At 48.8% G+C, this 18,314-nt stretch overlaps 1 protein-coding gene across 1 annotated transcript; it reads right to left on the bottom strand.

Moving 5' to 3' along the window:
* Positions 1-9,995: 9,995 nt before the first annotated feature.
* Positions 9,996-14,789, bottom strand: LOC135914654 (uncharacterized). Its single transcript, XM_065447585.1, has 2 exons — positions 13,419-14,789; positions 9,996-11,554 (listed from the first exon to the last, which is right to left on the bottom strand). Exons 1-2 carry the CDS (start codon positions 14,727-14,729, stop codon positions 10,943-10,945), a joined length of 1,923 nt encoding a protein of 640 aa, XP_065303657.1. The 5' UTR covers positions 14,730-14,789; the 3' UTR covers positions 9,996-10,942.
* Positions 14,790-18,314: the final 3,525 nt, after the last annotated feature.

Genomic DNA, 18,314 nt, shown 5'->3' on the forward strand with positions numbered 1-18,314 from the left:
TGAACGCCACTCCCAACCACAAGCGACACAACAAGGTTGCTTCGCCGCGGGAAAGGCTAGGTGGCAGTTGTAGCCGTAGCGTGGGGTCCAGTTGACGTAATCTGCAATTGAAGCCACTTGATGTCCAGAGATCTTGGGACTTCTTGCGCGCAAGTAGGCGAAGTTCTCTGGCAGCGTCCGACCTCGCCAAAGGTGTTGGACGCGTCTTTGTATCTTCGTGGGCACACCGGGCAGCCTTGTCAGCTAGGTTGTTGCCGACGATGCCACAGTGAGCAGGAATCCACTGAAATACAATGTGGTGTCCTCTTTCCAGAGCATGGTGGTGCAGTTCCCTGATTTCAGATGTCATTTGCTCGTAAGTTCTGTGACGTAACGCGGACTTGATGCTATGAAGGGCTGCCTTGGAATCACAAAATACGACCCACTTCTCTGTTGGCTCTTCGGTGATGTACATCATAGCGGCATGGAGAGCTGCAAGTTCTGCCGATGTAGATGTAGTCGTGTGCGACAGTTTGAATTTAACTGTAACGTTCTTGGCTGGAACGACGAATGCGGCAGTTGAGCTGGTAGGTGAGGTTGAACCATCGGTATATATGTGTATGCGGTCATGATACGTCTGGTGCAGTAATAGGAGTGTAAGTTGCTTCAGAGCCGGCGATGGATGATTGGACTTTTTTGTAATTCCAGGAATATCAAAATTCACTTGAGGCTGTCGCAGGCACCACAGGGGGGAGGAAGGCTTCGCCGCCGGTGTAAAACTTGCTGGTATGTACTCTTGATGAGCGTTAATCATTCGTGAAAAGGTCGCTTGAGGTCTCTCGGCTGGTAGGGAGGCCAAATGGTGGTCGGGGATCCTTGACAGATGGCGAATGTGCGCTCTGAGAGAGTCGACAGCTACATGTGTCTGGATTGTATGGTCTCCTGCGATGGCAATTGTTGCTGCTGTTGACGTGCACCGAGGCAGCCCCAAACACGTGCGTAGGGCTTGACCTTGTATGCTCTCCAAGGTGCGAAAGTTCGTCTTGCATGCATTGGACAACACTGGTAGGCTGTAACGTAGGAGTCCGAGAAACAGAACCCTGTACAGCTGCAACATAGAATGGACTGGTGTACCCCAGTTTTTCCCGCATAGAAATTTGAAGACTTGAGAAATGGCGACTAGCTTCTTCTTCAGATAGACGCAGTGAGGGCTCCACGAGAGGTTGCGGTCAATGATGACGCCCAGAAACCGATGTGTCTTAACATAGAATACAGCTTGGCCATTGATGGTAACAGGATACGATGACATTTGTTTCCGCGTAAAACCAAGTAATGCGCACTTCTCAGTAGACACACTGAGGCCTTGTTCTCGGAGATAAGAAGCCGTCATGGTTGCCGCCCGCTGAAGCCTGGCTCTTAGCTGAGGGCGAGTCACCGCAGAGGCCCAGATGCAAATGTCGTCGGCGTATATTGAGACATGTACTGTCTGCGGTAGGTAATCCGCTAGTCCTACCAGGACGAGGTTGAACAAAATAGGGCTCAACACTCCACCTTGCGGCACACCACGGCAGATGTAATGGTCTGAAGTTGGGCCGTCTTCGGTCTGTAAGAAAAAACGCCTTTCAGTCAAATAGTCTTGAAGCCATTGATACATCCGGCCACCAACTCCAACAGCCTCAAGTGAGTTTAGTATGGCCTCATGGGTGACGTTATCATAGGCTCCTTTTATATCCAGAAAAAGTGCCGCAGACAGGCGCTTGAGGCTTTTTTGATTTTGGACCCATGTTACGATGTCAATGACGTTGTCTATGGACGTGCGACCCCGACGGAAGCCTGTCATGGCGTTCGGATAGATGTTGAATCGTTCTAGGTACCATTCCAATCGGGCAAGAATCATTCTTTCCATCACTTTGCCGACGCAGCTCGAAAGCGCAATCGGACGATATGATGAGATCTCAAGCGGTGACTTTCCAGGTTTCAGAATGGGGATCAAGCGGCTCGATTTCCATTGTTTAGGAACGGCGCCGTTCTGCCAAGACTCATTGTAGTAGTTGAGAAGCTCATCACGTGCCTCATGTCCAAGGTGGCATAGGGCAGCATACGTGATGCCATCAGGTCCTGGTGACGAAGAACGCCTGCAAGTCACCAACGCAGCATCGAGCTCTTCGAGTGAAAATAGCACGTTGATTTCTGGTACACGTGCCTCAGGGATGTCATTCAATGCTGCGCCAGTAATGATGGCCACGGACCCAGCAATCCGTGCGCAGAACTCTTCAGCCAATTGAAGTTCCGAGCGAAGTTGGTAGAGGGCCAGAGCAGCGAAGGGCTTCCTTTGATGCGGAGATGAGCGAAGACCCCTAACCGTTCTCCATATGTGCGAGAGCGATTTTCGGGGATCAAGCGACTGACAGAATGTTTTCCATCGCTTATCTTCCAATTTATCCATGCGACGCTGGATTTTCTTTTGTATGCGCCGTGAAGCCCTCAGATCCAAGACGGACTTCGTGCGCCGATACCTCCTCTCCGCCTGTCGGCGTGTCGCACGCAGCCTATCCAGTTCCACGTCCAAATCTGTTCGCCTTGTTGACCTTGTAAGCGAGCACATGGACGTTTTCAATGCCTCTGCGATTGTTTCTTCGAAAGTGTGTGAGAGGCCTTCCCGACAAGTGTCATCCATATCCTTCTTAAATTTTGTCCAATCAACTGTACGCAACACAGTAGAGGAGCGTTGGTCAATTCCTCTAATCGTTATGTATGTTGGAATATGGTCGCTTCCATGTGTTTCTACGTCTGTAAACCATTGGACGCTCGAGGCAAAGCGCCGTGACACCAAAGTCAAGTCCAAGCAGCTACTGTAGGTCGTGCCTCGCAGAAATGTAGGGCTGCCGTCATTTACACAGCACAAATCATGGTCGGCAGCAAAGGAGGCAAGGCTCCTGCCTTTGGAGTCCATTTTAGTGCTTCCCCATAGCTGGTGATGCGCGTTGAAGTCACCTGTGATAACCCAGGGACCATTGTTCATTAGTAATATTTTCTTGAGTCGTTCGCCGTCAAAGTGACCCGCTGGGGATATGTAGGCACCAATTAGTGTAAATGACACATTCTTCTTTTGGACATTTAGGCAGACATATTGGTTGTCGTCATGAGGCTCTATTGCGTTAGCGACATATGTGAAGTCCGTGCGGATGTAGATGATCACTTTCGTGCTCGCACCGCGTGTGGACGAGACGAAAGATTCATAACCGGACAGTCTGAGTGGAGTTGATGTATTTGGTTCGCAAATGACCAGTATGGGGAAGCGATTTGTGAAAATGAATTGACGAAAGTCTGATATACGGGTCCTTAGACCCCTGGCATTCCATTGAAAGATCGACGCACTTTTAAGTTCAGTGCGGAAGGGGACTATTGGTCGAGCCATGGTGCTTAAACGATGCTAGCAAGCACTGGATTTAGTGCATCCAGTATTTGCAGAGCGCTTCGAGCTGCTGGTGTTTGCAGCTTGTTCAGTATAATGCGCATTGTATTAATTAGCGATTGCAGCATATCAGCCACCTGCCTGTCTTGGTCGCACACATCGCCGACAGTAGACGTCGGGGGTTGTCCAGCGAAAGTTTGCTGTGACTCTGTTGGTGAATGTTGTCGTTTTGGTAGAGCCGGCCAAGATTCGGCAGATGTGGCCTTCTCAGTGGACTTGCTCTTCGCGGTCCTTTCCACATTGTCTGGCCTAGGCGGTGGAGGAGGAGGTGGTGTTGTAGGAAGTGGCATGCGCCTTCCTTGAGAAGCCTGTCTTGAGGAGCGCCGGTGACGTGAACGTCGCTTCCTGATTTTTTCGGCGGCTTCGCGATGAGATGAATGATCTCTCGCCATCTCTTTCAAGATGGCCATTTCCTTCTTAATATGTGGGCACTTCTTCGATGAAGCTTCATGCGATCCTCCGCAGTTTGAACACTTCACCACAGTCGCGCCACATTTATCTGCAGTGTGGGGCTCTCCGCAGCGGGGGCATGTTGCCTGATTTTCGCAGACGCTGCTCACGTGTCCCAGTTTCATGCATTTGCGGCACTGGAGAGGTTTCGCAATGAAAGGCCGCACTGCATGTCTGAAGTGTCCAACCTTGACATGCGAGGGTATATGTTTGCCCTTGAATGCTATTTTCACGCAGCGTGAACTGCCTAGCCGCTTAACATCAACGATGACCTCATCATTGGCTGGCTTGATAAGAATCGGCAAGTCGTTATTAAGGATGGCGACGTCTACGTCGTAGATAACGCCGGTGACTACGTCAGATCCCAGAGGGATGTAAGAGCGCACCTGAATGCCATCGAGGTCCGTTACGCTGCGTAGAGTGGTCAAAGCAGCCGCATGCTGGACATCAACCGCCAGAAGATTTTTTCGGGTGTTCACTCGAATGTCCGATATTTCATTTGGCACCAAGGCTTCCAGTGACATCGACACAGATTGCCTGTTAAGTAGCTTCATGTTGACGTTGGGAAGCAGGGGCACAAAGATGATGGTATTGGCGTCCGGCCTCTGTGTCTGTCTCACTGTTTCCGTGCTTGACGATGAGGACGTCCTGGTGTTCCGTCGCTTCGCTCTGCGGCTCTGTACAAGCTGGAAGTCGTCATCGGAAGTGTCCTCACTGCTGAGAGAGTAGACATGGGTGTCCTCGCTGTCGGTGTCGCTCTGCTGACCGATCCGCTTCCTGGAGGCGGCCGCCGCTGACGCCGCCGTCGCCGGCAGACGTGCGGGGTCGTCCACTTCCATTGCGACTGAGCAGGGAGCGAGGACCAGCGGATGAACTTAGTTTTTCACAGAAATAACCCGGAGCTAGAAAGAACAGCGCTGTATCAAAAGACACTTCGTCGTCGTTCGCAATCAGAACCAATTGGTGAAGAAGTTGTACATGTAGATCCTTGGGATATACTGGCGCGTACCAACTCTGGGTGATTGGTTGAGAATCGGGTAGATTGAAGCAGGATGTCAGATAAGAGTGAAAAATTTTATACTGGTTAAGTTAGAATTGAAACTTAGAGCATGGAGCGCCTGCATGATCTTGTAAATATGAAAATTTTATTATAGCAATAAAAATAGAAATGTTCCAAGTCAAATTCGGTGAAATAAAAGAAGGCTTAAAAATATTGTCTTGAGAGTTTAAGTCTCATTTATCCTAAAGAAAAATGTTGAACGGAAACATTAACCTTCCCGTCACTGTGCCCAAGTGTAGAGGCACGCAAAGATAGTACATTCTGAACAGTTAAATTTAATCCAAGAAGGCCCAGTGGGTGTTTCTAGGGTTCCTTTTCTTAAACAAACACCATGACATTTACTCGCACTTTAGATCATACCGTTCCCGAAGTCTTTTGTTCATGAGAACTGTTTTTCATTCCATGACCGCTTTCATTTACAGCAGCTCCTCTTTCAGGATTTGCGGAAACGCTATCACGAACCGTAATCGCGAACCAGAACGTGAACTTACAAGTTTCTCTGCTTTTTGACGTGAAACGTCTTTCATTTCGGTCAGTCTAGACGGTCGGTTGCTAAAAATCGTATGCAACGCTATTGTCAGTAAAGAAATGTAATGAAATCATGTTATGCTAATATCATTTACATGTTTGCAATCCTATTACGCAGACACTATGTCTTGGTTTGGCTGCGTAGAGGAAACACGCCATTACTCAATCATCTATTTGTCGCGTGCACAGATGGCACCGCTGTGGCGCCACGCGTTTACGCATTCGGAGCCAAATTTAGTTTAGCCAAATTCATTAAGGGTTACGGACTGGATTCCAAGGGAAGAGAGCGCAGCAGGGGGCGGAAGAAAGTTACGTGGGCGGATGAGATTAAGAAGTTTGCAGGGACGGCATGGCCACAATTAGCACATGACCGCGGTTGTTGGAGAAGTATCGGAGAGGCCCTTGCACTGCAGTGGGCGTGACCAGGCTGACGATGATGACTGAGCGTTCTGTCCCGCATCGGATTCCTTCAGCTTTGTCAGGAGTATGTCAAACATTCGCTCCGTCTTGTTCGTCAATCTGATCACCATCTCTTCGATTGCGTCTATCTTCCTAGCTCCTGACCTGGGCCTCTTCAGAACATGAGCGTGGTCCACAGCGTCTTCCGTAGGTGGCGCATCGCTCATGCTTTTACGCTTGGAGCCCGCTGTCGCCGGCGGTTCTTCTTCACCATGTCACATGTCCATCTGCCCTACCTCGCCTCCTGTCGCGTTCGCATATCGCCTCGCTCGGCGGCCTCGCGGGAGGTGGAGGAGAATATCCTCTCATGCCCTTCAAGATTTCGTTCAGCGTCTGCTGTAGCTCGTCGATTTTTCCCGCTCATTGTTCGTTCTGCTTTCTCGCCCTGCCCAGCTCTTCTCGAAGTTCCTTATTCTCTCGCTCCATTTTCTCCACCCTCGCCGCCAGGAAGCCGTCGGGTCGCCCCTCGTGCTGCTATAGAGGGTGGAGCTCTCTACAGAACATCCATTTCTTCCCGCAACTACGTCAGACCAGGTGACCTTCTGCGGCCCTGCCTGTATCTCGCCAAGTGTGGCCCGCTTACAGTCTGGCAGGGGGCGGTTTCGGCTTCAGTTGCGGCTTCCACTCTGACTCCGGCTTCGACTTCTGCTCTTACCTCTGTTACGACTTCGGCTACATCTTCTTCTCGGCAAGAGAGATACGATCTAGAGCGACTTTGGCTTTTTCCCTCCGCCATACTGTAACCCGATGGTGATGGTATCCGGTGAGGGGTCGTCTTTCCTTCTTCCAATGTGCGTTCCCTTTCTTCTCTGCTTCTCGCTCGCCACCTTCTTTCCTTTACTATGTGCGACAACTTGTATTTTGCCTTACACATTCGGTAGTGGTCGGCCGTGAAGTGCGCCTCGCCGCAGGTCACGCACTTGGGCGTCCACTCGTGTTCGATAATTGGGTTCTTCGACACGCAGGTCGGACATAGCTTGACCTCCAGTCTTGGGCACACGTCAGGTGGGTGGCCGAGCCTGCCGCACTCCTTGCAGTAGTCCATCTGTTTCCGATACAACCATGCTCTTATCATGATGCTATTGAAGTAAGTCCATGTGGGGACTCTGTTTCCCTCGTACACCAATATAACGGTGGTGGTACTGCCAAGCCGCTTGGAATATATGTTGTGTTGGCGTATGGTTTCTCGAGTTCACCAGCGCGTGCATGAGCAGGTCTTGCGTATACTTCAGCTGAATGTTGCGGATAACCCGTTTTACCATTTGCTCAGCCGCCGAAACATACGCGTTGGTCTCGTGCCTCTTTCCGTTGGTCGTCAACACCTTGATCTTAGCGATTTTCGTCGTAGTTGTCTCGTCCGGTGTGCTTATAACCAGGATGTTTTGCATACGATTGCGACAGATAGTTAACATCTCGTGGTCGCCCACTACCACATCTTGGCGTATCGCCTCGTCGCGACTCTTTCCGCACGTGTTCTTTATATTCAGCCCGTATATCGGTCAAACAATTATCTTGATATCATCCCTGTGTATTATGGGCATCCTTCTTGCTCGGAGAACTTTGCTCACTATGCTTCGGCCGCCTCGGCACATCGGGCTTCGCGAGCGGGTGTTGTCCTTTCCCGCGATGTCGTTAGCGTTCGTGCGGTGCCCTCTTCCGTGTGTAACTTCGATCCAACCGTCTGCAACGCTTTCACTGTCTTCTGCCAAAGAAACGCGTTTTAACGCGATAGCGTTAAGGAGCTCGTGTCGCAGAAAAGCCGGTGTCGTCGGCGTCGGTGTCGGCGTCCGCGGCGTTGGCCGTGAGCGATAAATCACGACAGGCACTTCATAAATAAAAACAACTTCCAAGATGTGCTGGGTGGGAATCGATCCAGGGTCTCCAGAGTGTGAGACGGAGACGCTACCACTCCGCCACGAGTTCGATGCTTCCATGCGGTACAAACGCGCCTCTAGTGAATGCGGTGTTGCCTTCGAAACGAGCCGTGGAAAGTTATACTGCGGTGTATATCGGTAATTATTAACATGTAACTTACAGAAGTCGCAATTACACGAGTAGCGAAGTGCGTTTCCGCTGCGTTTCTTCTGCGCTTTCAGCACACGCAGAGCCATCTTGCGGCAAACACAGAAGACCCCCTCCTCTCCATGTAGGGCGCTGCCCCGACAGATGGCGCGCCACGCGCGCATTGGAGCTGCGAGGACCGGTGCGAGGCGGTTCGCGGCCCGGACTGTCTCTCCCCTGACAACGCTTCGACTTGCTCCCTCTGCAGAATCAAGCGTCCTTCGTTTCTTTAGATCGCTATCTGTCTATCTCTCTGCCCGTGCCGATCACGACACGTTTGGCTGGCGTGCATCATTTCCCCCTCCGAAATACCGAGTTCTTCGGTTCGTTCCGCTTGCTCAGGCGCACGTTTCGTTGCTGCGCCGAACGCCGCGTTGCTCGACCATATGGCTCGACGCTCACCGCGTCCGATGCGGGGCGCCTCGTAAGTGATGGCTGCCCTGTAGCCCATTGTCTTACACCCCTTGGCGGGTCGACGGGAACGCTGTCGCGTTCCACTCTTGAAGGCGAAGCTTAAGGGTCCTCCAATTTTTGCTTCATTGGGTCCGCTGTCTGGGGTTTGCCCAGTTCCTGCCTCGTCTATGTACATTTCGGTGCTATTTCGTTCAATCCTCGGGTCCAACAAAGGATGCTCCAGGCCCAACCTTCGTTAGGCTTGGGCGCGCTCACATGGGACTCTGCGAGTTTTTGCCGCACTTAAATCGCACAAGTTCACGCTCACCCAAACAATTGGTATCCCTCGGTTCACAATGACTTGCTCTTTCCGATTACATGTCGCTTTCGTGTGTAACAATCTAAAAACCGGCGGAAATATTCATGAATCAACGGAGTCGATGCGGGAAGCGTCCGGTCTCACTGCCAACTTCTTCCCCCAAAGTTAATGAAGACAGAATTATTTCTAGTACACGAACCAGCGACCTTCAGTGGTAGTCGAACCCTTGTGCTTATGTGGAAGTCGAACCCACAACCTTTGGACTTAAGGCAAATTAATGCACCGTTTCTCAGGGTAGAGTTAAGGCACTCGAATCCACGAACTTTGATGGAAGTCGCACCCTCGACCTTTGGTGGATGTCAAACCCAGGACCTTTGGTGTTAATTAGAACAATGAAGGCAATTAACGTAGCGTCACATAAGGCATTATTGTTTCCTCCCGCGATCTTTGGTGGAAGAAAACAATAAGCAGCAACAACGCATTCGAGTGAGAATGTCAATTCAATTAATGCATCTTGAGAGCACAGGCTTTCGCCTTCACCCACTGCCGTATGCGAAAGTGAGCGTCAATATTTTTAATTGCCCCATATTGAACCGCTGAATAACCCAAATACGTTGCAGTACGTGTAATTTAATCAGTGAACATTAAATTTTGACATCTGTGCCTCCAGTGCAGAAGGCTCCTGCATCGTACAGCACTCATGTCACCGCATTCGCGTGCGTTTTGTCGTCGCCTGAAGGAGATTCGGTGCACTGCTTCACCACAACGGTGAAAAGGCAACTGGCATGTATTTCAAGAAGCTCGAAGCTACTAACATTTAACAGTGCTAATGAGACCAAGATACTACTATGATCAAAGTCCGAATAAGATCACATGATCGTGTGGACAACCACGGCTGAATTAACAAAGCTTTTTATTGTTCCCAAGTGTTCCCTGCTTTGACAGGTAGCGTTCGCTAATAGTACGTGCAACATTAGGATTGGTTTAATTATCTTACGAACGAATCGGTTGCAAAAGCAAATGCTAGCCAACCTTTATGTTCAACACATCAACAGAGGACACTAGCCAATGGCAAAGAGCCGTTACGAACGGAAACCTTTGCGAATTCAGCCCTTGAAACGTTAAAGCCCTCTTTATTGCATGACACTCTTTAAGCAACACAGAAGTATTGAAGCGAGCTAGACTATTTTACGTGAATCCATGCTGAAAGATACTGCTCACGAAAAAATCTGATAAATACGTTCAACGATATCAACGAGATATTGCAGAGCGAAGTCATAAAACGCCTTTATTCAGAACGTGCTCGTGCTATCTTAATGACGCAAAGGCGCTGATCACAGTCAGAAATGCGCTCGTCCTGGCTTAAAGTGCATATGCGTTTCCCGGCAGTGTAAGCTGCACAGCAATTGTAAGTGATTGTTCAATGCAATAGAGCAATAGAAGCTACTGTTCAAGCTTTAAGAATAGCATAAATGTGTGTGTGGCTATTAAACAAGGTCCCCCACAAAAGGCCACTATTGTCTTCGCACAAGAGGAATATCTTACCAGCTACAACCAAAAATTGTTCAGGTTATATAATGACACGTAAACAGCCGTCATGCCCAAACGAAACCCACAGGACGTTTATAAATATGCTGGAACTGGCACCAAGACTTACGAATGTGCAGTTTTATCGACAGAAGTGAACGTAAGGCAACGCGGTGTACTTGAAGACCACATAACAGAGCAGTGCGCGAACAGCACTAGGTGTCGAAAGATTCGGCACTGAAGAGCAGCCCACTGATCACGTTTCAATCCACAGAAATATGTACAACAAACAACAAAGAGTCTGTAACACGCCAATGAAGCGATTCCCATTGACAGCACTACAAATACGCTGAAACAAGAGCCATTATTTTTGAAGACTGCTGGGCGAGAAAATAATTTACGCAGCAAAAATCACGAAGCAGAAAAAAACATTCTGGACGATCGCGATCCTTCACGCTTGTTCCATAGCGCAATAAAAAATCTTGGCAAATTAAACACGAAGAAAATGTTTCGCGAGCGATGAAGACATCTAGATGCAAAATAAGGCAGTGCGAAATGCAAATTGAAATCAGTGTTCGTGCGCGTTGTTCTCGAACTATGCGGTGGCACACCAATAAGCACGATTCGCGTTGCTGCCTCGTTGTTGTCTCGTGGTTCCACAAGTGCTAGAGGACACACAGCACGTCACCTATCACCGCGCTTTCTCGCAGGCTTTGATTGCGTTCCGCATCGGCGTCCCCGCACAGTCGAAAGCCTTGAAGAACTCGTCGAAGCCCCGCATCTGCGCCGACGCTTTCACTCCACTCCCATAGGAGCCGCTCGGGACACAAACGTGGTGAACAAAGAAGAGTATGAAGAACACCTGGCTGGCCGACAAGCTATGGTAGCCGAATACAGGGGCCCGGTCGTGCCAGCTGGGTGTGGCATAGGCGCGGACCGCGGCTGACAGCGACAAAATTGTGTACTTCAGTTCAGTGTTCACAACACCTCCACTTTGCCGTCGAAGGCAATGCAGGCGCGCTACCAGCCCTTCCCAGCTATCGGTTTCCTGCTCTGCGTAGTCGAAAAGCTTGTCCCACAAGGCGTCGGCAAGCATGACGCCCAGCACGGCCGCGTTGATGACACCTGCGCCGTCGGCTATGCTGCGGCTTCCTCCAGCGGTGTCCTTGCCGAAACTGAGAAGCGCGTACACGCTTGCCGCGACGGCGATCTGGTTGCCGAATCTCACGAGGAATGTGTGAGACAAGTCGACGCGCAGTCTGTACAACCCAGAGAGGCCCCGTATTGCATTGCTGCTGCGTATCTGAAATAAGAATGCACCGTTTCAGTTGCACGTAGGCAGCCAGCTTGACCCGCAAAACCGGGAAAACAGTATAAGCCTTTCACGTGTCATACGTATGAATTGATTACAGCTCAGTGCGCGTAAGCATGTCTAGAAATTATTGAATCACAACACCCAGTGTTTTCTGTCCTGGTTACAGCTCCTGTATGACATAGGGGCACTCTATATATTTCAATCTCAATGGCGCCACGAAGTCGACATCAAAATAGTGATGTGGCTGATGTTAAGCAAAGCGTCCGCTCCTATTTCCTCATTGCTTCGATATCTATCCGGGACATCTCGGGGCGATTCAGACGCGGCCGGCAATATAGGATCAGACAACAACGGCTTCTTGTGTGAAGGAATTGAGAAGAGAATCAATGACCATTGATTGCAGGCAATCAGGCTACACCACAGAGTCACCGCAAAAGATGGCAATATCACTCCGCCATCGCGGGGCTCAGCACTGCGTGGAAGCAGGCTGCCACTGAAGATCTGTGGCTCACGGTATGCACTATTGATTTGTGGTCGGTCTACACTTGCAACAATTATGCTCAATTAACTTCACTCTCACGTTACTCAACATGCTCGCGAAAGCTCAAACCAAGCTGATTACACCCTCATAGGAGATGATGCACTGCGTCACTCTTTACGACCCACCTGGCGGCACTGACGTTATAATCATTGACAAGTACAGAACTGAAACATCTGAGTAAAGGCAATATAACGTACTAGGCAATTATTTTTAAGAATGAAGGAGCAGCAACTAAATGGGTGCGACATATAAATGGCAGTTGCAAACTGCGCTAAGTGTAGCTCCAGTCCCATGCCCCCTTTCGCACGACCTACCAATCTAAGTCATGTTTTGATGGACCCTTGGATAACAGATGGCGCCAGCGTGTGGGCACCCAGTATTGCGATAACGTAATTCCCGGAGAACAACCAAGCGGATAATATTCGGAAAGTTCACTCTTTTGCACAATTTATCGCGCTCGTGAACGACATTTGTATATTTTGTTCACTTAAAAGCGGTCTTTCACTTTCTTCTTAATTATAAAACAATGGGTTCATAATTCTTGGTGTTACCTATAACGCGATATGTTATAACTATCTGGTGAACAAGATGAGGTTATAACGCAACTTCTTTAGCTGGCTGTGCCTTGCTCTTCTAGAGCCGTTTCTGTATGACACGTTTCTGTATACACGTTTCTGTAGGATAGTTGGTCCTACGTTGGAAGTACGTACAGCGCGAGATGATCACGAGAGAGCAAGGAGCGATGCCGTGCTTGTTTGTAGTGGGTCCCAATCAGAGTCATTGGGTTACTTTTTTGAAACCTAAGCAATTACGAGAAACGTTTCTTATCTGATTTACTTTTCCGGGTTGCTAGGTTACAACTGCTTCTCGCAGTGATTTGAACGGGTTTGCCTCTGCGGAATGGATGTAAAAGATGTTGCTGCCACCGCTGTATATCGGTAATCGGTAATAAGCGGTAATTAAATCATCGCCTCCTGTAAAAGCTCACTGTCCGACTACATTATGTCATCAATGTAATGCATAGTAGCATACCGGCCACGAAGGGACAAAAGAGAACATTTTACTGCGCATGTTTGCCCCGCTTATTACAATGCGTCATCGACCTTCAGGTGCTAAGATGAAGTGACGGTTTTTGCAATCACCTACATATATGTTCTTCGTTTTAATAAACATTTAGCTGAGAGTTAGCGCTCGTCCTGTCTGCTCCTTTCTGTGCCCCTGTTACACTTCACGCTAGAAGCCAAAATCATGGAGTTATACTATTGGACGCTGCCTATGCTCTATTAGGTAAACAATAATCTCGCTACTCACCTGATTATAGAAGCTCCCAATTTCAAACTTGTTCTCGAAGTAGTTCTCGCTTATGGAGGGCAGATAGCGCTTGTAGGGGGCAGTCAGGTTTTCAGGCAAAACAATATGAATGCTTCGCACCACACTCCGCACCGCGTTGGTGTCCAGGTGCGCAGAGAAGAAAACTTGGGCGTCCGCAATCACGGCTTCAGAGATCTTGTTAAACATTTCCAGCAGAACCTGGTCACGGTCTGGGCTAGTCATCTGCTGCGTCGCCAACACATCCCAGAGTGGAAACAGTGCCATGGTCTGCTTTTCGCAAAATGCTGCGTGATCCGCTAGGCTAGCCTCCTGCCGAATTTCATCGTCAAACGTGGCCAGCGTGGAGTGTATGGCGAAGTACAGTAGCGCGGCTGCTTGGACGAGGATGTTTTTGTCCGTCAATATGCTTAAGACTGCCGCGACGTCTGGAGGGTTTTCGATGGCAATCACTGGGAATGCGCTCAAAATCTCTTGCCACGAAGATATGCCCTCCTTTGGAAACTGTTCGCCTAGCTGCGGCATCGGGACGATAGAGTGCCCGTCATGAGAATTCTTGTGGGCCCTGCGGAATCGGCGAATTAGACTAAGCACGTCTGCCTGTGTAGCGCTTATGCCAGAGTGTCTCCTGGCAGCCTCGAACATGGCATGTCCGGCACTTGACGCGTCTAAATCGATATATGGCGCCGGCTGAAAGCTTATGACGTAGGTGCCTTCATTCTTCTCGAATGATGATTTGTAGTACATGTAAAACACGCTGAAAATTTCGTACCTGAAGTGTAGCAGACCGACAAGCTTGATCAGGTCCACGTTGCGCGGGGCGTTCGTAGAGGTTCCCGACCAGCGGTGAAAGAGGTCGATGACGGCTGCCACTGCGTGCTCGGCAGTGAACAGATTTTTGACGCCTGCGAAGAGGCAGCTCTTGTGGTTCACCCAAATTATATCGCTGACCGGTGAGCGCAGTTTGGCCTGGAGAGTAGGGTGAACCACGAGCGATGTGAACGCTCGAACCGCAATCGCGCTGCGGTCCACTCCGCTCTTTTTGTAGCAGGCATAACTGAGAATGTCAGTGCACGGATCGTTTGACAGGTTGACCAGCGTCAGTATCGTCTCCGCGGCGTCGGGGCAGCAGAATGGCGGGACTTCGGGCAATTCGCCGTTGGAGCTTGTCAACTCGTTCATCAAGATCCACACGAGTGCCACCAATCCGGAAAGAAGTAGTGTCGCGAACAGAACGACAAGCGCCACGACAGCGCGAGGGCCAGAGCTGCTCGGCGCCTGGTCGTTTGGCATTTGCAGCGAGAAGCGTCTTCCGATAGCCAGCAGGTTCGCCGCGGGACACCCGTGCAACGCTCCGGCTTCTTCTTCTCTGGCCCGTGCCACGTGTCATACGTGGCACGGGCCAGATATGCAGATCCTTGGAATATACTGGCACGTACCCACTCTGGGAGATTGGTTGAGAATCGGGTAGACCGAAGCAGGATGTCAGATAAGAGTAAAAATTTTATAGTGGTTAAGTTAGAATCGAAACATAGAGCATGGAGCGCCTGCATGATTTTGAAAATATGAAAATTTTATCTTAAACATCACAATAAAAATATTCAAATTCAAATTCGGTGAAATAAAAGAAGGCTTAAAAATATTGTCTTGAGAGTTTAAGTCTCATTTATCCTAAAGGAAAACCTTGGACGGCAAAATTAACCTTCCCGTCACTGTGCCCAAGTGTAGAGGCACGCAAAGATAGTACATTCTGAAGAGTTAAATCAAATCCAAGAATAGCGGTGTGTGTTCGTAGGGTTCGTTTTATTAAACAAACACCATGACATTTACTCGCACTTTAGTTCATACCATTCCCGAAGTCTTTTGTTCGTGAGAATTGTTTTTCATTGCATGACCGCTTTCATTTACAGCAGCTTCTCATTCAGGATTTGCGGAAATGCTCTTACGAACTATAGTCGTGAACCAGAACGTGAACTTACAAGTTTCTCTGCTTTTTGACGTGAAACGTCTTTCATTTCGGACAGTATAGACAGTCGCTTGCTAAAAACCGTATGCAACGCCATTTTCATTAAAGACATGTAACGAAATCATGTCGTGCTAGTATCATTTACATGTTTGCAATCCTATTACGCACACACTATATCTTGGTTTGGCTGCGTAGAGGACACACGCCGTTACTCAATAATGTATCTGTCGTGTGAACAGATGGAACCTTCTATGGCGCCACGCGTTTACGCATTCGGAGCTAAATTTAGTCCCTCACTCGGTGTTCAGAAAGGCATAGCTGTGCAGTACGCTTGCAGATTCGAGCGGGAGTGGACGCGTTTGCGAATGAGCCAAAGGGAGAGGGAAAGAAACAATGCAATGCACAAGGTTATAACCAGGCTGACATCCGCTTTGCTGCCCTGCTCGAAAAGGGTGGGCGCGGGGGGGGGGGGGGGGGGCGTGGCTATGACGCAAGGAAAGAAATAACTTGTGCGGAATCAATCGACGATTATTGTCAATGCGAGCGAATAGCCGAACGCTCCTAGAAAGCTAGTCTTTTATTAAAGGAATGATGCGTTGGATGGCGCGTATTATAATTAGTTAGAGGGCACGGCACCTGGCCTGCGGACAGCATGGTTCACCGGCTTCTGCTGCCTGTGCAGGCACTGCCATGCATCCTGCATGAAACACCAGCCACGATAACGACGACCAGCGCTGGAACGATGCCGTTTTTGGTGTTTCACTCTGACCACGTGACAACGAACTTTTCATTCGTGGGATACGAACTGCACGGTGTGACGTCACCAGCAACAGACCTACTAAAGGAGCGACGCGACTACGACCGGATCAGAGGGCACGGCAGCTGGCCTGCGTACAGCATGGCTCACCTGCTTCTGCTGTTTGTGCAGGTTCGTCCTTAGGGCACTGATTGCTCCTACCGAAGTGACAACAAATTTTTGTTTATCCTGCCGTGCCCTCGCATGTGTTATATTGTTGTCGACTGTTTGTCCATGATGTTGCTATTAGTGTCTGAATTTCTTTTTTGTCGGACTGACTGAATTCGAATTTCTTGTCATGATACAGGAAATGAACAAGAAAATTGGGCATCTTGAGGCTACAGTTCGGCACCAGGCTGAGAAATTGATCGGGTATGAAAACCGCAGCAGGCGTAACAACTTCTTGGTTTTTGGAATCTCGGAGGAAAGCGGTGACTCAGAGGCGAACTTCAGGGCAGCTGTCATTTATGAACTGTTTCACGAAATACAGAGGGTTCAAGACAAAACTGTAGAAAGAATTCATATCATTGGCGAAAAAAACCGTAAACGACCGATACCAGTTACTATGAAGCTTTATGATACCAGAGAAAAGGAGCACGTACTGAATAACTGCAAAAAAAACTTAAAAGAAGATCAGTTAGTATAAACAATGATTATGCAAAGGAAACAGTAAAAAGGCGACGGAAGTTGAGGGCGAGCGCTTCTGCCGAAATGGCGAAGTGCGTGAATGTATTTTCAACCGACGACAAGCTCAAGGTTAACGATAAGCTTTACACATGGGACCACGAAAACAACGCATGTCTGCTTCTAAACCACCAAGATGAGAAAAAGCACCGCGCACGAAAGACAGATGACACCCATGACGATTCTGGTCCCTCAGGCAGTCCCAGCGATTCTCCGTGCACTTCAGTCCTTTCACAGCTCCGAATCTTGTCGCTGAACGCACGCAGTATTGTTAATAAGGTAACTGAGTTAGTATACGTGTTGCTGACGGAGACGCCTCATGTGCTAGTGGTAAGCGAAACATGGCTGAACAGCAACGTACCTACTCACTGTATAGTGCCACCAAACTACCGAATGTTTACATGGGATAGAGACACTGGTGGTGGAGGTGTTGCGATTATTGTTGATCAGCACATTGATGTTGTAATGATTGAATGTACTATCCCTCAGACAGTGTCCCTGTTGTGATGATTGAATGTACTATCCCTGATCCATGTTAACGATGTAACAGTAACGCAAAAAGCAAATATTCCGAGTCATTTTATTAATTTCTTCGAATCAGTTTTTTTCAGCGCCTAGCAGCAATTGCACAGACGCCTATCTGCCGTCTTCCTTTTCATGTAGGATGGAAACTCTTCTCGTCACTCAACAGGCATGTTTACCCAAGTGCGACTTTTAAATTCTAAGAAGGCTAGCTGGCCGGATGGAATACCAACAAAATTTCTAAAGCGATACACAGAGTGGGTGTCATTTTTCTTAAATATAATCTTTGTTAAGTCATTGCGAACTCACTCGTTGCCACAAGACAGGCGCTGCGCAGCCATAACTCCTGTTTTTAAAAGCGGTAACCGATTGCTAATAAATAACTATCGCCCAGTTTCCCTGACCAGCGTCTGTTATAAAGTCTTAAAGCATATCATATGTAAGCATGTTCTCGTTTTTTCTTGAAAATAACGATTTTTTTTTATCAGGACCAACATGGTTTCCGAAAGGGACTGTCTACAGTAACCCAGCTCATCGAAACTATTCATGATTTTACTTCTGCGTTAGATGCCCAAGAGCAAATTGACATCACCTGCGTAAACACTGCGAAAGCCTTCGACAAAGTTTCACACAATAAATTACTTAATAATAATAATAATATTTGGGGTTTTACGTGCCAAAACCACTTTCTGATTATGAGGCACGCCGTAGTGGAGGACTCCGGAAATTTTGACCACCTGGGGTTCTTTAACGTGCACCTAAATCTAAGCACACGGGTGTTTTCGCATTTCGCCCCCATCGAAATGCGGCCGCCGTGGCCGGGATTCGATCCCGCGACCTCGTGCTCAGCAGCCCAACACCATAGCCACTGAGCAACCACGGCGGGTAATAAATTACTTCCCAAGTTACA

Source organism: Dermacentor albipictus, chromosome 4 (genome assembly GCF_038994185.2).
Source record: "Dermacentor albipictus isolate Rhodes 1998 colony chromosome 4, USDA_Dalb.pri_finalv2, whole genome shotgun sequence".
NCBI lineage: Eukaryota > Metazoa > Arthropoda > Arachnida > Ixodida > Ixodidae > Dermacentor > Dermacentor albipictus.

Excerpts from the sequence above, each read along its gene's own strand:
- LOC135914654 (XM_065447585.1), bottom strand. The coding sequence starts at position 14,729 with ATGCCAAACGACCAGGCGCCGAGCAGCTCTGGCCCTCGCGCTGTCGTG. Across the intron at positions 11,555-13,418 it reads TTGGGAGCTTCTATAATCAG|ATACGCAGCAGCAATGCAAT; the intron begins GTGAGTAGCGAG and ends TTCTTATTTCAG.